At 48.9% G+C, this 15,162-nt stretch overlaps 4 protein-coding genes across 4 annotated transcripts; 1 reads left to right on the forward strand and 3 right to left on the reverse strand.

Moving 5' to 3' along the window:
- Positions 1 to 224: 224 nt before the first annotated feature.
- On the forward strand, positions 225 to 1,298 carry I303_103859 (uncharacterized protein; the record flags this gene model as incomplete). The annotated part of the gene is made up of 3 exons (XM_018407192.2): positions 225 to 676; positions 755 to 1,038; positions 1,114 to 1,298. 3 exons carry the CDS (start codon positions 225 to 227, stop codon positions 1,296 to 1,298), a joined length of 921 nt encoding a protein of 306 aa, XP_018264000.2.
- A 294-nt stretch (positions 1,299 to 1,592) lies between these two features.
- Positions 1,593 to 3,027, reverse strand: I303_103860 (uncharacterized protein; the record flags this gene model as incomplete). Its single annotated transcript, XM_018407193.1, has 6 exons — positions 1,593 to 1,917; positions 1,988 to 2,063; positions 2,131 to 2,232; positions 2,336 to 2,448; positions 2,509 to 2,543; positions 2,674 to 3,027. The coding sequence occupies 6 exons, from the start codon at positions 3,025 to 3,027 to the stop codon at positions 1,593 to 1,595; spliced, it is 1,005 nt and encodes a 334-aa protein (XP_018264001.1).
- A 935-nt stretch (positions 3,028 to 3,962) lies between these two features.
- I303_103861 (uncharacterized protein) lies at positions 3,963 to 5,488 on the reverse strand (the record flags this gene model as incomplete). Its single annotated transcript, XM_018407194.1, has 7 exons — positions 3,963 to 3,971; positions 4,064 to 4,439; positions 4,515 to 4,590; positions 4,663 to 4,761; positions 4,847 to 4,962; positions 5,030 to 5,061; positions 5,147 to 5,488. 7 exons carry the CDS (start codon positions 5,486 to 5,488, stop codon positions 3,963 to 3,965), a joined length of 1,050 nt encoding a protein of 349 aa, XP_018264002.1.
- An 896-nt stretch (positions 5,489 to 6,384) lies between these two features.
- I303_103862 (uncharacterized protein) lies at positions 6,385 to 14,941 on the reverse strand (the record flags this gene model as incomplete). Its single annotated transcript, XM_065968863.1, has 7 exons — positions 6,385 to 7,077; positions 7,203 to 10,185; positions 10,241 to 10,377; positions 10,445 to 12,835; positions 12,896 to 13,819; positions 13,882 to 14,828; positions 14,920 to 14,941. The coding sequence occupies 7 exons, from the start codon at positions 14,939 to 14,941 to the stop codon at positions 6,385 to 6,387; spliced, it is 8,097 nt and encodes a 2,698-aa protein (XP_065824935.1).
- Between the last annotated feature and the right edge of the window lie 221 nt (positions 14,942 to 15,162).

Raw genomic sequence — 15,162 nt, forward strand, 5'->3', positions numbered from 1 at the left:
CCTGCTGTGGATCCATCCATGCTTTGGAGCCGCTTGTCGCTACCATCTATATACTCTGGAGCTCAAATTCTCGTTGCAATTTGGTTCCGTCCATCTCTCGCGTATTGTGATTTTTCGGAACGATCGCAACCTCTCCGAACTGTCTTGATGAGAGCAGTAGTACATTTCAATAACCGCTGAGATCTCACTCTTACCCATTACCCACTTCAGAGACTCGAGCAAGGATGAATCGGATCTCCTACTCAGCTATTGGCAGAGCCTCGAGCTCTCGCTCAGTCTTCACTTCGCCTTCGCCCAGACTGCCTTTAATCATCAGATCTGTGCACGCTTCACCCCGTCGTCTGGCAGGTACCGAAGCCGAGAAATCAGCCTACGCACGGAAGATGCAAAGCTTGCTTAGTCAATCCAGATTACAGCCTACCAAGAGCAAATATACGATACCGCTGCAACAGCCTTGGCCATGGCATGAGATAGCATCACCGCCTGGAACGACAATGTTACAACGGACATTATTCGCTCGACCGCCAGATCTCTCACCTCCGCTTCTCCTCTTCGCAGCCGGTATATGGGGGTTGTTCGTTGTTGCGTACTTGGCATTACCCGATGTACAGAGGAAGGATTACACGGATGATGAGAAGAAACTGATAGAGGAAAACGAGAGGAGAAAACAGGAAGCGTGAGTCATCCTTACCTGGGCCGATAATTGCATGGTATCGTACCAAGCTCAAACCGACCAACGAATTATGTACTGTAGAAACATAGTCTCAAGACTCAGTATGAGCTTCACCAGCGCCATATTCGCTTCTGCTCAACCCTTGATATACGGTATCGTCTCCGTCGCGTTACTGGGCCTGATAGCTTCTTCAACAAGGATAGTCACTAGGATAAATATGGTCCAAATCAAACCTGAACTATCCACTCAAGATCCGAAGACTGTTTTGAGGTTGACGAATGTGGGTCATGAGATGATACCCTGGGGCAAGAAGGGGTTCAGAGAGTTGAACGTGGAAGACTGCCAAGTGTACATACCTAATCTAAGTGAGCTACACTTCTCCGATCCGATCCTATCATGGATCCCGTGTTCCAGCGAGAGCTGATGGATCGATGGCACAGAAAACTCCCACACAATACGGCTGAAAGTACTGAAAGATGGACAGACCAACAAATGGTCATTGGATCGATTTCCATACAGCTTGGACTACAGGGAGATGCCTGATAATGCGAGAGTGGAGAAAGAGATTGTGCAATCGACAAATAGGCTACAACATGTCTTTGGGCCATTGCGAGCAGCGGAGTAATGCATTGCATGAAAAATGATACTGGCAGACTTCTTTCCGGATTTTACAGTATAAGCGAGGCTTGGCACCATATGGACCTCCATCAGATGTCCTGACAAATGTCCATTTCGTCAAGATACGCAACGTTTAACTTTTATAACACTCCGTGACTCACAAATAGCTGATTTCGGCTCCCGGCAGAACAGCCCCACACGTATAACTGTCGAACATTTAGGAAGTTGTCCATCTCAAAGGGGCCACTTTCCAAGGACACAGAAAGGCATTGATCTGAACAGCATACCGGCGGAAATTTTGTCAATCGTGGTCAGCTTCCACCGAGCGAGGAGGATCCATAGACACACCTGTCTTCTCAATAGCAGATTTGAGCATGAACTGATCCGAAGACCACTTCTGACCCGGTGCTTGGTCATCGCACGTGGCCATCCGTACACCCATAGCGTTGACAACAGTGAGCTCTTCGTAGCCGTAGGAATTTATGACATTACCCCCCGTTTCGAGACATAGACCGGAACTGCCAAGTTTGACTTGGCCCGGTTCCTTGCCGGACAGGGACCATTGCATCAGATCTGCCGAAGTACTGTTTCCGGAATCGCTTGATTCAGAACCAGCGCAATAGGTCCTGCGAACCGCATCAAGTGTCAGTCGCTTGGTTCCAAGCTGATTGTTAAAAAGCGAAATGACAGGCTCACAGTGCCACCCCCGCATTGCTCTGGATCGAGGAGCCATCGCTGATAGTAGATATGCAGAGGTCTTTTCTCTCTTTGGCTGTGAGACAGCATGCAGATCATCAGTGCACTTCTTCACTTTATGTGATAGTGTATACCGCACTCACGTTGGATATACTTAAGATCAGAGTTTGAAGAGGAAGCATCGGATCTTGTAGGGGCATCATCGTCAAGAGCCTTTGCCTCCGGGGTGGTCCGGATCAACCATACTGCGAAGGTCAAGGAACAGAAGTGTTCAGCGACTGCGTCCTGTTCTTCTTCACCTCTGCAATGGTCTAAGCTCTGTGATGTGGGGGAATCCCGTCAACTGACCTTGATTCACGTTATTAGGACGACAATCGTAAATCTGCAGACCATCATCCCCTCGATCGATACACTTTCCAGTGGCATTGTTTGACAATCTATTGTCCGCACCGTAATTGAAGCTGTTGTGAGTCATTTCATCTGTGAGCTTCTGCCTCGCTTAACGGAAAATCATATCTCACATCTGGGTCTGATCATCTCCGGAAAAGGTTTGGAGCTGCAATCATCAGTCATCAGTTAACAGCAGCGGCAAAGCCAGTACAAGTCTTTGTGTTTGATGAGAGGCGCATTGCCAGATCTTCGGATGTGGTGACGAGCCCGAATTAGATACAATAACAAGGGCTTACGGTGAGATTCCCGTTGTTGACATTCTGACCTAGATCAATCACGAGACCACTATCTTCATGCACTATCGCACCCCCTGATTCGACGAGCGGCACAGACCACGTCGCAGCCATATGACATTGGACAGCTTCGACCTTGGTGCCTTCAGTAGCGTTAGCGTTGGTATCGGACCCGGAAGTGGCAGGGGAGAGGCATTCATTCCGTGCACCGACGATTGCGATGTAAGACCCTTTGGCCCAAGAGTGGTCTTCACTGTCCTGTCGAACTTCCAATTTTGTTGGAGCTGGTGAAGCCAGAGTGAGAAACGAAATAGACGCCACGAGTGATACAAGACTGGTTGACTTTGTGAACATCATTTTTCATTAATTGAGAGTGGGTGAGGAGCAAGCAGTCTGCCCGGCAGAAGTCCGGTATCGGTGGTAAATCGGGTTTGGTACTCTTCTTGTTCCACAAGAAATCAAACAATACTCGTAGCTACAACCACAAACAAACAAGGTTAGGATAAGATACAACTCGACTAGGCCATCAAAGATCCAGCGAATCCTGTATTAATGTATTTTGGTATTGCCGTACCCCGATCTTGGGTTGAGTATCATGCTTATAAGTTGCGTTGGGAGATCCTCCTAACAACACCTTTCATAGATCTGCAAAAAGGCAGCAAAATGAAAGGAGGACTATCTCTCCTTTGCCAAGCTTTCCTTTGTGCTTCATCGATTAAGTTGCTGTCCCCTCAAAATTCTTGCTACGCTCATACAGTAATTCATCATGATCGAACCCGTGTGTCAGGGTGGGGAGCCTGCACAGAAGAGGCCGCGCCTTGCCATCCCGATCATCATGTACTTTGGCAAGCGTTCGGGAGGGGCGGCAATAATTCTGCTCCTGCCAGAATTCCTAGATACTTCTAACTCATTAGATACACGTGTACTTTATGCTATCATTAATGAGTTAGCTCTATGCTCCTCCTCTTGAATACCATGACCAAGCTAGAGTCAAATGCAGGGCTTTATATTTGCCAAGAAAACCCCTTACATGCCCAGTCGCCACAAGTGATTCGCGATTCAGACCAAATGGCATCTCAGGTATCGCAGTCTACAACGTTTGGGTATATAGGCTCAGAATTCAGTCAAGCTATACTATCTACTAGACAGAACATGTATAATACACAAGGTCTCGTCAAAAGACCATTGACGCGGTGCAACGGATCTTAGACAAAATAAATGGTCAATCTGACAAGTAGGGACGACGAATGAGGGAAAGATTCGAAGCCAGAATGATATTGTATCAGTCAACCTCAGATCTCCTGAAGTGGCATAGATGGTCAGCACAGCACATCAGAAGGCAGAAGGTCATTGAGGGGAGAAGAAGAAATTTCAGCTCTGATAAATGACTTACAAATAGCTCATTCTCGTTCGTGTTCGAACATCCCCAAGTTTGCAATGGTCTCAAGTTGAGGAAGTTGTCCATCTTAACGTATCCCGCTTCAGCCGCGAAGTTGAGGCATTGATCTCCGCCGGAACTCCTGACAGAAGATTTCAGCAATAAGCCATCCCAGATCGATTCCTGGTCTTCTGACTGGTCTTGGCATTCATTCAGTCTTAGCGCCATACCATCCGCTCCGTATGACCCCTGGGTAGCGGTTTCGAGACATAATCCGGACGAACCGAGTTTGACCTGGCCCGTTTGGTTGGTAGATGGTAGAGACCATTGCATCAAGTCTTGAGAAGTGTTGTAACCGGATCCGACGAAGCCAGTTCCAGCGCAGTAGGTCCTATGAGGCCATTCGGCATACACGGTCAGCATCAGAAAAGGTACTCATATGGGGCAGAGGAGAAGCGCAGCTCACAACGCTACACCATCGCCAGCTTGAGGAGTGGCTTCCTTGCTGATGGCAGAAACACAGATGTCTTTTCTGCCTTGAGCTAAACGCCCGACGCATACTTCGTCAGCTATACTCCTATCCTGAATGCCGCACGAGCTGAGATAGCACTCACGATGAATGAAGGAGAGATCAGTGTTGGGCGGTGTCAAGTCTTGACCTTTTGGAATGTCGTCCAAGCTTTGAGGTTCAGGAGTCTTACGAATGAGCCACGCTGCAGTATAGGCACGTCACACACTCGAGATCAGCTAATGCATTATCGTTATAGAATCGGTGTAGAGATGTGAGACCCAATTCACCTTGATTTGTGCTCTGGGCATAGCACGTATACACCTGAGGACCGCTCGTCGAGTCCTGATCGATACACTTCTGAGTGCCGTTGTTGAACAAGCGGTTATTTGAGCCGTACACGAAACTATGGACCAAATGTGCATTGAAGTCAGCTGTATTGCTGAATTTCAAGAAGTGATTGAGATGCTTACACCTGTGTGGCGCTGCCAGTATAGCTTTGCAGCTGAGTCAACGAGCCATCAGCGGTGCGAACTTGTCTTAGAGAGAGGCTGGAGCAGGTTAACGAGAAGTTACGGTGATCGACTCACAGTAAGCTTATCTCTGTTGTTCGCCTCGCCCAGATCAATGGTTAATCCACTACCTTCATGGACGACCGCACCTCCAGACTTCATGAGAGGTACCGTCCAAGTACTGGCATTCTGACATGTAGTGGTGATGACTTGGGTGCCGCTCGTGGCGTTGCCATCCGCCGCCGACAGACATTGATCGCCTGCACCTACAGCTGCAATGTAGACCCCTCGAGCCCAGTTGGTGTCGGTGTTGTCCTGACGGACAGTCAGAGAAGTAGGAGCAGCAGATACAAGGTTGAAAGAGGTTAAAAATGAGGAGGTGGCTAGGAAGAATATAATGCTAGATAAAGATGAGAACATCGTTCGTAAATGTGAAAATAACGAGTGTGTTTCAAAGCAAAAGGTATAGCGAAAAAGCGAAATCGAAAATAGTAAATGATCTACAGTAGAATAATACTGAAACTCGAATCTTTCGTTTGAATAGAAATATTGGATGAAGAGAAGAGAAGAGAAATGTAGACTAAGCGAACGATAGATACGGGCTCTTTATATCTCGATGATCTGGTTGGTGAGCAGAGGCAGTCATAGGTGATATGCTTAATTTCCCCTGATCGGCTCCTTTAATGGATTCATACTTCCGGACAAGTTGAAAAGAGACGATTCGCTTACCCCCTGTGAACCTTTCATTCAGTCAGACCCATGGATTACCATTCCTTTGGTCCAGGATCAGGAGTCATGATCTTCTCTAATTGCCAAGCCTACCCCCTTGTGTTCTGGAGTGTATCGCTTTGAACCTAAGTCTAGAAGGGCCCGATGGGTCGGACGTTTACTCGCAGGAGAAGATCATTCCGGAGCATTTCGTGGAAAATCAAGCTTGGAAGAACTCGATTGATCGAGTTGCAATACAACTGAGGAGATATCGCCACTAAAAATCGGGCAACAACGAAGGTCCAGAAGTGGCCCAAATACAGAAGCGTTTGGTGTACAGTACTTTGCGAAGAAGGAAGACAACCCTTGCATGGGTGACCGCTGCACATTGTTGCTACATGCTACATTATACTGTACAATCCAATTATCGAGCAGAATCTAGATCTACATATCTTGGTTTCTACATTCTACTTTCGAAATGTTGATCGTCTAGGGTCCAAGTTATGTCGTCATGCCTGCTATTGAGAGTCCCCTTCAACGAAGATCGAATTACACAATCAGGATTATCATCAAAGAATCGTGAGTCTAGCGTGCACGTTCCGATTGATCTATGCACCAGGACGAAGAACATTCCGCCTAGCCAAGACAGGCGTACTCTGCTCACTCCTTCCCACTTCCGCGCCTGCAGCCACATCATCTAGATTGATGAACCCATTAAGATCATTCGTTTGTCCAATCTGAGCCTGATCTTGTTCTTGGCCGCCCTCCCAGATAGCTTGTCGATTCATGAACGAGTTGATCGAAGTCATACTGTGATTCGGTCCAAGCCCATTGCCAAAACCATTACCATTGCCGTTGCCGGCGCCGTTGGGGATCAAATTACCACTTTCTTCGAGCGCAAACGCATTCTGGTCTCCCACATCACTTATCGAAGAGACACTCTCCATAGTGCCATGTCGTCTGGAGTTTAAGAACACGTTCGCGTGCAAGTTTGAGTTGCTCCTTGAATGTGAATGTTTTCCAGAATCCTTTCGATGATGCTGTTGATAATGAGGAGGATTGGTGCTGCCATTGAAATTGGGATTGATGGAGGTGAAATTTAGACGTTGGGTGTTATTATCCCTGTCCCGTTCATCTTGAGAGGACGTCATGGATGATTCCGATGTCATCGAGATGGACATATCGGGTCGATGCTTGTGGTGGGGACGAGTCATGTGTGCAATGGGGTTTGGGCCGTTGATCGCACTGTGCGAAGGGGAAGTTTCGTATATCGGCGAAGAGATCGATGCTTGGTGCCCTCGCTACAGAGGAAAGTGGAGTCAGCCCCTCGCATCATCCGTCTGTATTGTGAAAGACAGGGTGCAAAGGGCAGTGGTAGGGATAAGGAGAGGGAAAAGGTGAAATACGCAAAAGACTCCAAACTCACAGCCATGATCGCCCTCAACCTCCTTTCACTCACATCACTTCCCGTCTGCCTATGTCCCTGACCCGCGCTAGTGAATGATTTCGAATCACTACCTCTTCTACCTCCCGCTATTCTACCAGCGGAGAATTGCTGATGCTGATGATCTGTCGTACTTGGCGAATCTTGTTCTTCTTCTAATGCCGATAACCCATCATCGAAGAATTGTCCGAGGGAATGTAAGGCGCCCACCAAATCTCCTATCGACTGATTGTCCACCCCTCCCATGCCGAGTCCAAGTGATCTGTGATCTCGATCGCGAGGAAGGATAGAATTGCCATTGTGATGATTATGACTTTGTATACTCGACAAAGGCGGTGAAGGCAGATCGAAGGAAGCTTGCGAATGGTTACCGATACCCCCGAACTCTCCAAACTTGTGGAGATTCGAAGAAAGATCTGTAAATTGCACAATTGAGAAATGGGCCGATGCAGCACGAGTCTCGATTGCGCAGGTGTTGAATACCGCGTGGACGTTTTCTTTCGTTAATGCACTTAAATCTTTGGAATGCGGGACGGACCATCCCGAATCCTCGTTGATCGGACCGAAGATCTCGCCGCCCTCTGATTTGTTGAATGAGTTTGGCGAAAGGGCAGCGGTGCCAGCATTGGTGTTCGGTCCATCGATAGAAAAGGGCATGTCCAACACGTCTAGAGCTTGAGAGGCGTGTTTGGTAGACATGAGTCGGAGGAGCGGGATGAGAAGTTCATTGCCGTGCATTTGGATAGGTGATCTAGCTTCCGGGTGTTGAAGAATCAGCTTGAGGATCGACATTGATTTTTCTCTCATCCAATCGTGCGTGTTCAGTATGAAACCAAGTAATAGAGTGACTATATCAAGGGCATGTGTCGACATGTAATCTCGGAGCAAGGACGCAGCTTGCCGTATAAAATCGTCCTTTGCCCTGAATTTGACCTTGGCGAAACTCGTCAATAGCCTCGAAAAAGAGTGGCTACCCTGTTGATCTGCCAGGGAAGCCAAGTCTAGCGCCATAGACGCCAGTTCGTCGTTCGGCTCTCCAACGTCCAAAGAGTGTAACATCCAGGGCAAGGCAGCTATGAAGCCGTGCAATAGCCTGTCGGAGGGCGCATCGATCAACTCGTCCTGCGATGCCGAGGTGAGTCGTCGGATCAGGTCGAAAGTGAGGAAAGCCGTTTTGGACGAACGCAGACCGACGAGTAAAAGGGATTGGAGGTATGGCTGAGGACCGACCCATTCTGGCGGTCTGAACGATGACAGATGGCCGACTACTGACGGGTCGGACAGATTTGTCTTGTCCAATACATGGGAAAGAAGTTCGATCACTTCTGTGAACTCGTTCTCGAAGGGTGTTGACAGGCATGCAACGCTACACCAAAATACTTGAGGGTACGAAACCGCCTCTGACATGGATAAGTTCTGTACCATGGCTGCAAAGGTTCGCAAGACTTCCTGATTGAAAGCTTGAATTTCTGGTGAAGGCGACGCGATCGTGCTGCTCAGTCTTGCTAGGATATCCGAGACCATTCTGGGATTGACCCTAGGGGAGAGGATCCGAAAAACTTGGAAAGATCGACAAGCCAAATGTCGGATAGGACACGATGTGGCCCACGTCAACGCTAGCTCACCCCATTGTTGTCTGATTCTAGGCTGGAGGGGTAGTAAGATACCCAAGATCTTCATGATCAAGTTTGTCATTTTAGGTGGAGCCAGAAAGGCAGACTCCGAGGTCCCCGAGTCGTCTGCTTTCCAAAATGCCGTCGAAGCCGTCCTTGCTAGCGAGGTGACCTTGTATTCTGTCGATGACCATATAGCCGCTGCGTCTCCTGTAGGCACATTTGACAAATCACACATCCACGCACGCAGAGTTTGAAAGAGCACCGATTGCGCTTGATCACGCAAAGCCGAAGATGTGTGATCGGTATGTATCAGGGCGGCATGCAACAGAGCAGGTAATCTTTTGCCTAGTTCGATATCGTCCAATCGGTGGGGCAGTAATTCTCCAGCGAAGATCAAAGCCAGCTGACCAGTCGAGAACGCCTGAGAGCGGCTTGAGGGAGCATTCATCAAGGAGTCAAGGTTGACCAAGGAAGACATCGGACTTGGCGGTATATCAGCTTCGGGTAAAGCAGCCATGGCGTTCGGTTCGACGAAATTGCAGATCTCGTCAAAGATCGTATCTCCAGCTTTCGACTGGGCTAAACATGCCATGATTCGCTGAGCATGAGCCACAAATTCTGGCGATTTCCTCTTCCCACCTTGCTCGAATAGGAACCGCATCAGAGCCGTGGTATTGGTATTTTGATTTTGAGGTGGCGATGATTGCTGGTGAGCGCATCCGGCATCAGCAAAAGACACAAAGATGGATTTGATGTCATCTAGGTGATCGTCGCTGAATCGCACGGCGAGATAGACGAGATTTTGCAAAGCAGCATGTTCTGCAGCAGCGTCTTCAGGCGATAGCTCCGACGTGTCAGATGCCAAGTCGAGATATTCTACCCACGGTCGAAGGATGGAGAGGGTGGCTTGTCTTCGTGGAGCTTCAAGCTGACTCAGCCGCGTCGTACATTCAGCGAGAAATTGGAAAGCATGATCCGCATATATCGATGCTAGCTGCTGAGACATATCCTTCTGAGCGTTTCGATAGATGTTCGGCGACGAACTGCCTATGGCAGGGAATAAAGCGGTGGAGTGTAATTTGCTTGATGGATCGAGGTACAGCGACTCGGTCAATTGGAATGCCCTTTGTCGAATAGCAGGTACTGGATGCCCGAGTTTCGATAAGGCTAGACAGGCTATCTGTTCAATCGGAAGAGTATGATGCCCTTCAGAGAGGACATCCGCGACAACACCGAAGAAGGATGATTCGAGGGAGAACTGCTCGCCTTCACCGAATGACTGATGGAGGACTTCGTCCAATAGTCGCTCACAATCCCAATTGTACCTGATGAGCGCAAAGAGAGCTCGCCTGAGATCAAGTGGTCAGCTGTGCAAGTCTATGAAGTCTCAGAAAAACAACTCACCTTCCGGTCTCATGGTGAGATACAGAAGAAGACGAGAACATCCCTCGGATCCATCGCAGGACTGTCAACGGTTCGACCATGTGATCTGAAGCCTGTTGTGCCGGTGTAGCCTCATTCGCAGAGATGAGTTTTCCTTGCTGACGATTGTACATCGCGCGTCAACTACCTTTCCTCACGAAGTCGACATGAGGGTATATCACTCACACATAATCCAGCCATCGCTTCCGCAGCAGCAGCGCTCAGAAGTTTGGTCTTTGCCTGAAGATCATCCAAATATTGCGCTCTATCCCTATCTCCCCTGTACCCCTCTGCAGCAGCTTGCAATGTCTGACTCTCCCTGGCTTTGGCCACATCCGGTCTTCGTCCTACATGGCACCATTCGAAGCAGAGCTTGAATATCGAGCCTCTCATTTCCTCTCCTAAGAACCGATCGGATGAGTCCAATTTACCCAGCGAGTTGGTCAAATTCTCCACAGTCATGCAGAATGATCGTCTGAGTGACTGCAATTCGAAATCTTCCTTGACCGCTCGATCCGATAAGAGGGTATAGGTGACTTTGACGTAACCTATCATATTTGAGAGATTCGCTAGATGGGAAGAAGATTTCGCGTCCAATAGCAAAGGTGATATCAATCGGAAGACATGGGAGACAGACGTCCAGATTGGTCCATGAGCAGTCACAGGTGTCCGTCTCGAGGTGTTGGCAGGATTGTCAGATCTAGGAGTCCCAGCGACTTTCGTTCCATCGGCCAATCGTCTGACCACTGAAAGAAGAATTTCCGACAAGGGTCTAAGCAGATTTTGGTTGATCGATCCCATTGCGTAGACTGCGGCGTCCTTGAAGCGAGGGTCCTCCCATCCAAGTAACGAAGTAAGGTAGGAGAACAAAGCTGGAGAGTTGATCATCTCTTGATTCAATATGACTACATCCTTCGTCCGTTGTACGGGTGGCGTGGGCGGTGCCGGACCCTGAGAGGACATCGTCACGCATAACACCGATAGATAAGCTCGCCAATGATCCGCCAAGATTGCGGTATCGGAGGAGGATCGTGTCGAGGCCGTACCTCTACCAGGTGTACCTCTCAGGACACCACCAGCTATGAGAGCTACATGAGCCTGAAGGCGCAAAACTAGCTGACAAATCACTTGACGCATATCAGATGCTGCTGAGGGCAGCTGTTCGAGCACCTTCCCAATGAAGAACGGTAGCACAGACAACCACAATAAACCATCTTTCGGATGATCGCTTTCGGCTATTCTTTGCAAAAGCTTGTTCCGGTCTTTGGTGCAGAGCAGGTCGATCCGATGTCGGTCAGTGGAAGTCATCCACGATAATCCCCTCATTGCTGCTAAATCGGACTCCTCCACGTTGTGTTCAAAGATCTGGAGGACGCGGGTCAGAGCTGCTTTGTCAGGCATGATCCGACTATATCGGAACGCGGCTGACGGCTTTCGCTGTTGACCTTCGAAGTTCCTGGCGGCTACTAAGATCTGGTTTGCTAATTTTCTGATGGCTAAAGAGGTCGAACACAGCAAGAAAAGAGCACATCCCTCAATCTTGCTGATTTGCGATGGTTCAAAAGGCGGTAAGCGTTTTTCATCGTCGTCGATACCTTGGGCTTCAGCGACTCGCTGGTGAGCCACGAGAGCTTGAAGGACATCGAGCCATAACTGAATCACCCTTTCAAATTGACTTTCCAGTAATCTGGCGCCGATGAATGTGTCGCGGAAGACATGTCGGGTCTCAAATATGAATTCTCGGAAAGTGTTGACGACGACAGAGCATCGTTCAGGATCTTGGCAAATCCGTCGGATAGTTTCGCCCGCCGCACCACACACCACGGGGTCTGCTGAGAAGGTGGCCCGACAGAGGACATTGATCACTTCGGTGAAGTTGACGTCGGTCGGCATACAGCGAGGGAGCGATTCAAGTATAGCAGCCAAGAGGCGAAGAGTGGGAGCATAGCGCGCGGGGTATGTGACGTATACATCACCATGTTTGACGGTGATATGTTCCGCACCATTGTCCAAAGAATGGCTTGAAGCGTGACCGGAAAGGGTGATGGCATCATTCGAGAGCAAGAGATTCTTGACGTGGTTGTCACATTGAAAGAGCAGATCAATGAAAGCAGGGTTCGACTTCTTGAGCAGATCATGAACCTCAGGTTTTGATTCTGCTTCGAAAGGCAGCAAGTCTCCACACGGTCCGGAACCCTCGATGTCGAATTTACTGAAATCTGACTCCTTTGGCCAAGGCGCGGACTCTTCTAACTCCGTAGTCCGAAGGGTAAGGTTTATGGCTCGTACCAAGACAGTGGATTGATCTGCCATACCATCAGTAGCCCCGCCTCGAAGGTACTCGGACACAAAGTCTTCCCCATAGTCAAGGTGGCGAACCGCGATATAGTATATGATAGCAATGAAAGCGTCCGATGGCATCTCTGGTGGATACAGGGGTCCATTCGTCGGAAGAAACGTGTGTATAAGCGGATCAAGACGCTTTCGCATTGAGGTTGAAGATTCGGAGCAGCGATTGAGGTAAATCCATAGCGCACGAATAAAAGCGCCCATAGCTATGGAACGGAGATTGCGATCCTATATGAAGACTATCAGCTGGTGGGTCATTGGTCATGATTCGACTAAGTCAAGGCCTACTTTCATTCGAGCCATGATGGCCTCCATGATTGAGCTCCATTGTTGCATGAAAACCTCTCTTGGTGAGACTCCCAAAGCAGTGATCACGAGTGGGAACGCCGAGGCCCAGTATCTTGCTTTTTGTGCCATCGCTATTGCTCGATCTAAGATGATGGTGATCGCTTTCGACCACAATGGGTGATTGACTTCGGCAGTAGCTGTTTCTATGACAGGATGCAGAAGACTAGTAAAGGTCTCCGCATACGCGATCTTCAAGTTTTGACCATGAGCGTTTGCGAAAAAGGTAGCGAGGGATGTTATGAATTCGGACGACATTTCCAATTCTTCCTCGGGATACACTCTGAGCTTGAGATATCTCATTCCCCTCAACAAATGCTCTATCTTGCCTTCATTCTCCTTTGTACCTTGATTCTGACTTGTGTACTTTGATAACTCCCGTATGAATCTGTCGCTCACAGTCAAGAATCTGTTATTCGACAATTGACCTAACAGCTCGACTTGCAATTGGCTGACCGCCTTTCGATGAGGGAACTGGTAGATTTCCTCTGGTTTCTCGGATCGATAAGCGTTGAAAGCAATTTGCTCTAAGCTCATTCCCAATTCCGCATCTAAGGAATCTTTCGGGACCACTTTTAGCAGTTGGATCAAGGTTCGACTGACGATGAATTTCGCTGCAGATGATTTCCGGGATTGCAGTATCGCTGCTGCATCTTCTACTCGCATTTGCAGTCCGAGTGATCGATCTAAGTGTGCGCGAACTTCTGATGCCCCAATGTTACCGGTAAAATCTCTGCTCCAGCTCATGAGCAGATCGACAACTCGTCTGGCATGCCGTGTTCCGCAATGAGCCAAGCTGTCGATGAGCGAGTCGAAAGCTGGGTCAACGCCCGAGTCCAGGAACGAGGGAAGGGAAGGTTGCGAGTTCTGTATGGTAAACTCAAGTCAGTACTGGCTACTTTCGGCGGGAGGATTACGAGAAGACGCACCAGAGGTCTAGCACATATCCTGCTCAATTTCTGGTTGGCAGCTTCTCTAAAGTCCCTGAACACGACTCGCAAAGCCTCTTCTCCCGGAGTTTTTCCAAAACTCATATCTTCCTCGCCGCCCATACTGTTGTTTCTCCTTGAGGTAAAACCAAAAACACTAGCATCGCTGCCCATCCGATTCATCCTCGAAGGGGTTTGGCGCATCGGAATAGGAGGCAAGGCTGGCATGGGATGATCTTCCGCTTTGAAGGAGGAAGATCCTTGAGACGTAGCCGAACGACCTCCTTGAGATCGATGAGAAGACGCAATGGAGTATTTCCTGCCATTGTCGGCATGATACCCCCCGGAAGGGTTTTGGGCGGGCGAGGAAGTTGACGGAGTTTTACCTGATCTCGAGGGAGTCTTGAAAGTCGAATTCTTGGGTGAGATAGGCGAATCGAATCTGGAGAAAGGATTGCGTAACGCCGGATATCCTGGTGCACCATATGCTTTCGAGTCTAAGGTCGGTACAGGCGGAATAGCATTACTGGTGTTATTGCTCGAGGAAGATTTGAAGGCATTCTTTAATGATGCTAGAGACCCCTTTCTAGCTTGAAGGAAGCCGGAGGAGCTACTGATGCTGGTCCCTGGAGTGACTAAGGAGGAGGAAGATCCGTTGTTCAGTTTGCCCAGCTTGGGTCTGTCGTCTGAAGACGAATTAGAAGGTTGACCGAATCCATGACCCCTTGAATTTAGGGTAGGAACCCCAACTGAGAAACTTGCCGAGGCTTGAGGTAAAATAGGTCTGTTCGGGGTTGTCTGGAGCTTGGGAATGTAAGGAGCTTCAGAGGAAGGGGTCGGTCGATGGGCGTAAGGATCTGTCTCGGGCAAAGAGGATGTCGAGCTGTTCGCACCGAAGCCGTGCTTCGTTATGGGCAATTGAAAGTCATCGTCGTCGGCGTCGAGGTCTGAGCCGTTGGCTGGAGTGTCAGCTAGCTACCATTGAGCTGATGTGAGAGTTCGATGACTTGGTGGAGAGATGAAACCCGAGCGACTGACCAGGAATGACGATCTCTTCCATGGTACCTGACCTACAGCACTTCGACTGTCAGTGGGCTCAGATGAGGTTACCCTTCAACCTGTTGAGCTGCAATGCCGTACCAATTACCGACAAATGAGAGGCAGTGATGGGATAGTAGGCAGCGTCATCGATAGCTGCTCTCGATGATGTTTTCGAGTTCGCAGTAGATGATCAGTGTTGAGTCCCTTTGTATTCGCCTTGTATGCAAGTGTGACAGCAAT

Source organism: Kwoniella dejecticola, chromosome 4, assembly GCF_000512565.2.
Source record: "Kwoniella dejecticola CBS 10117 chromosome 4, complete sequence".
In the NCBI taxonomy this organism is placed as follows: Eukaryota; Fungi; Basidiomycota; class Tremellomycetes; order Tremellales; family Cryptococcaceae; genus Kwoniella; species Kwoniella dejecticola.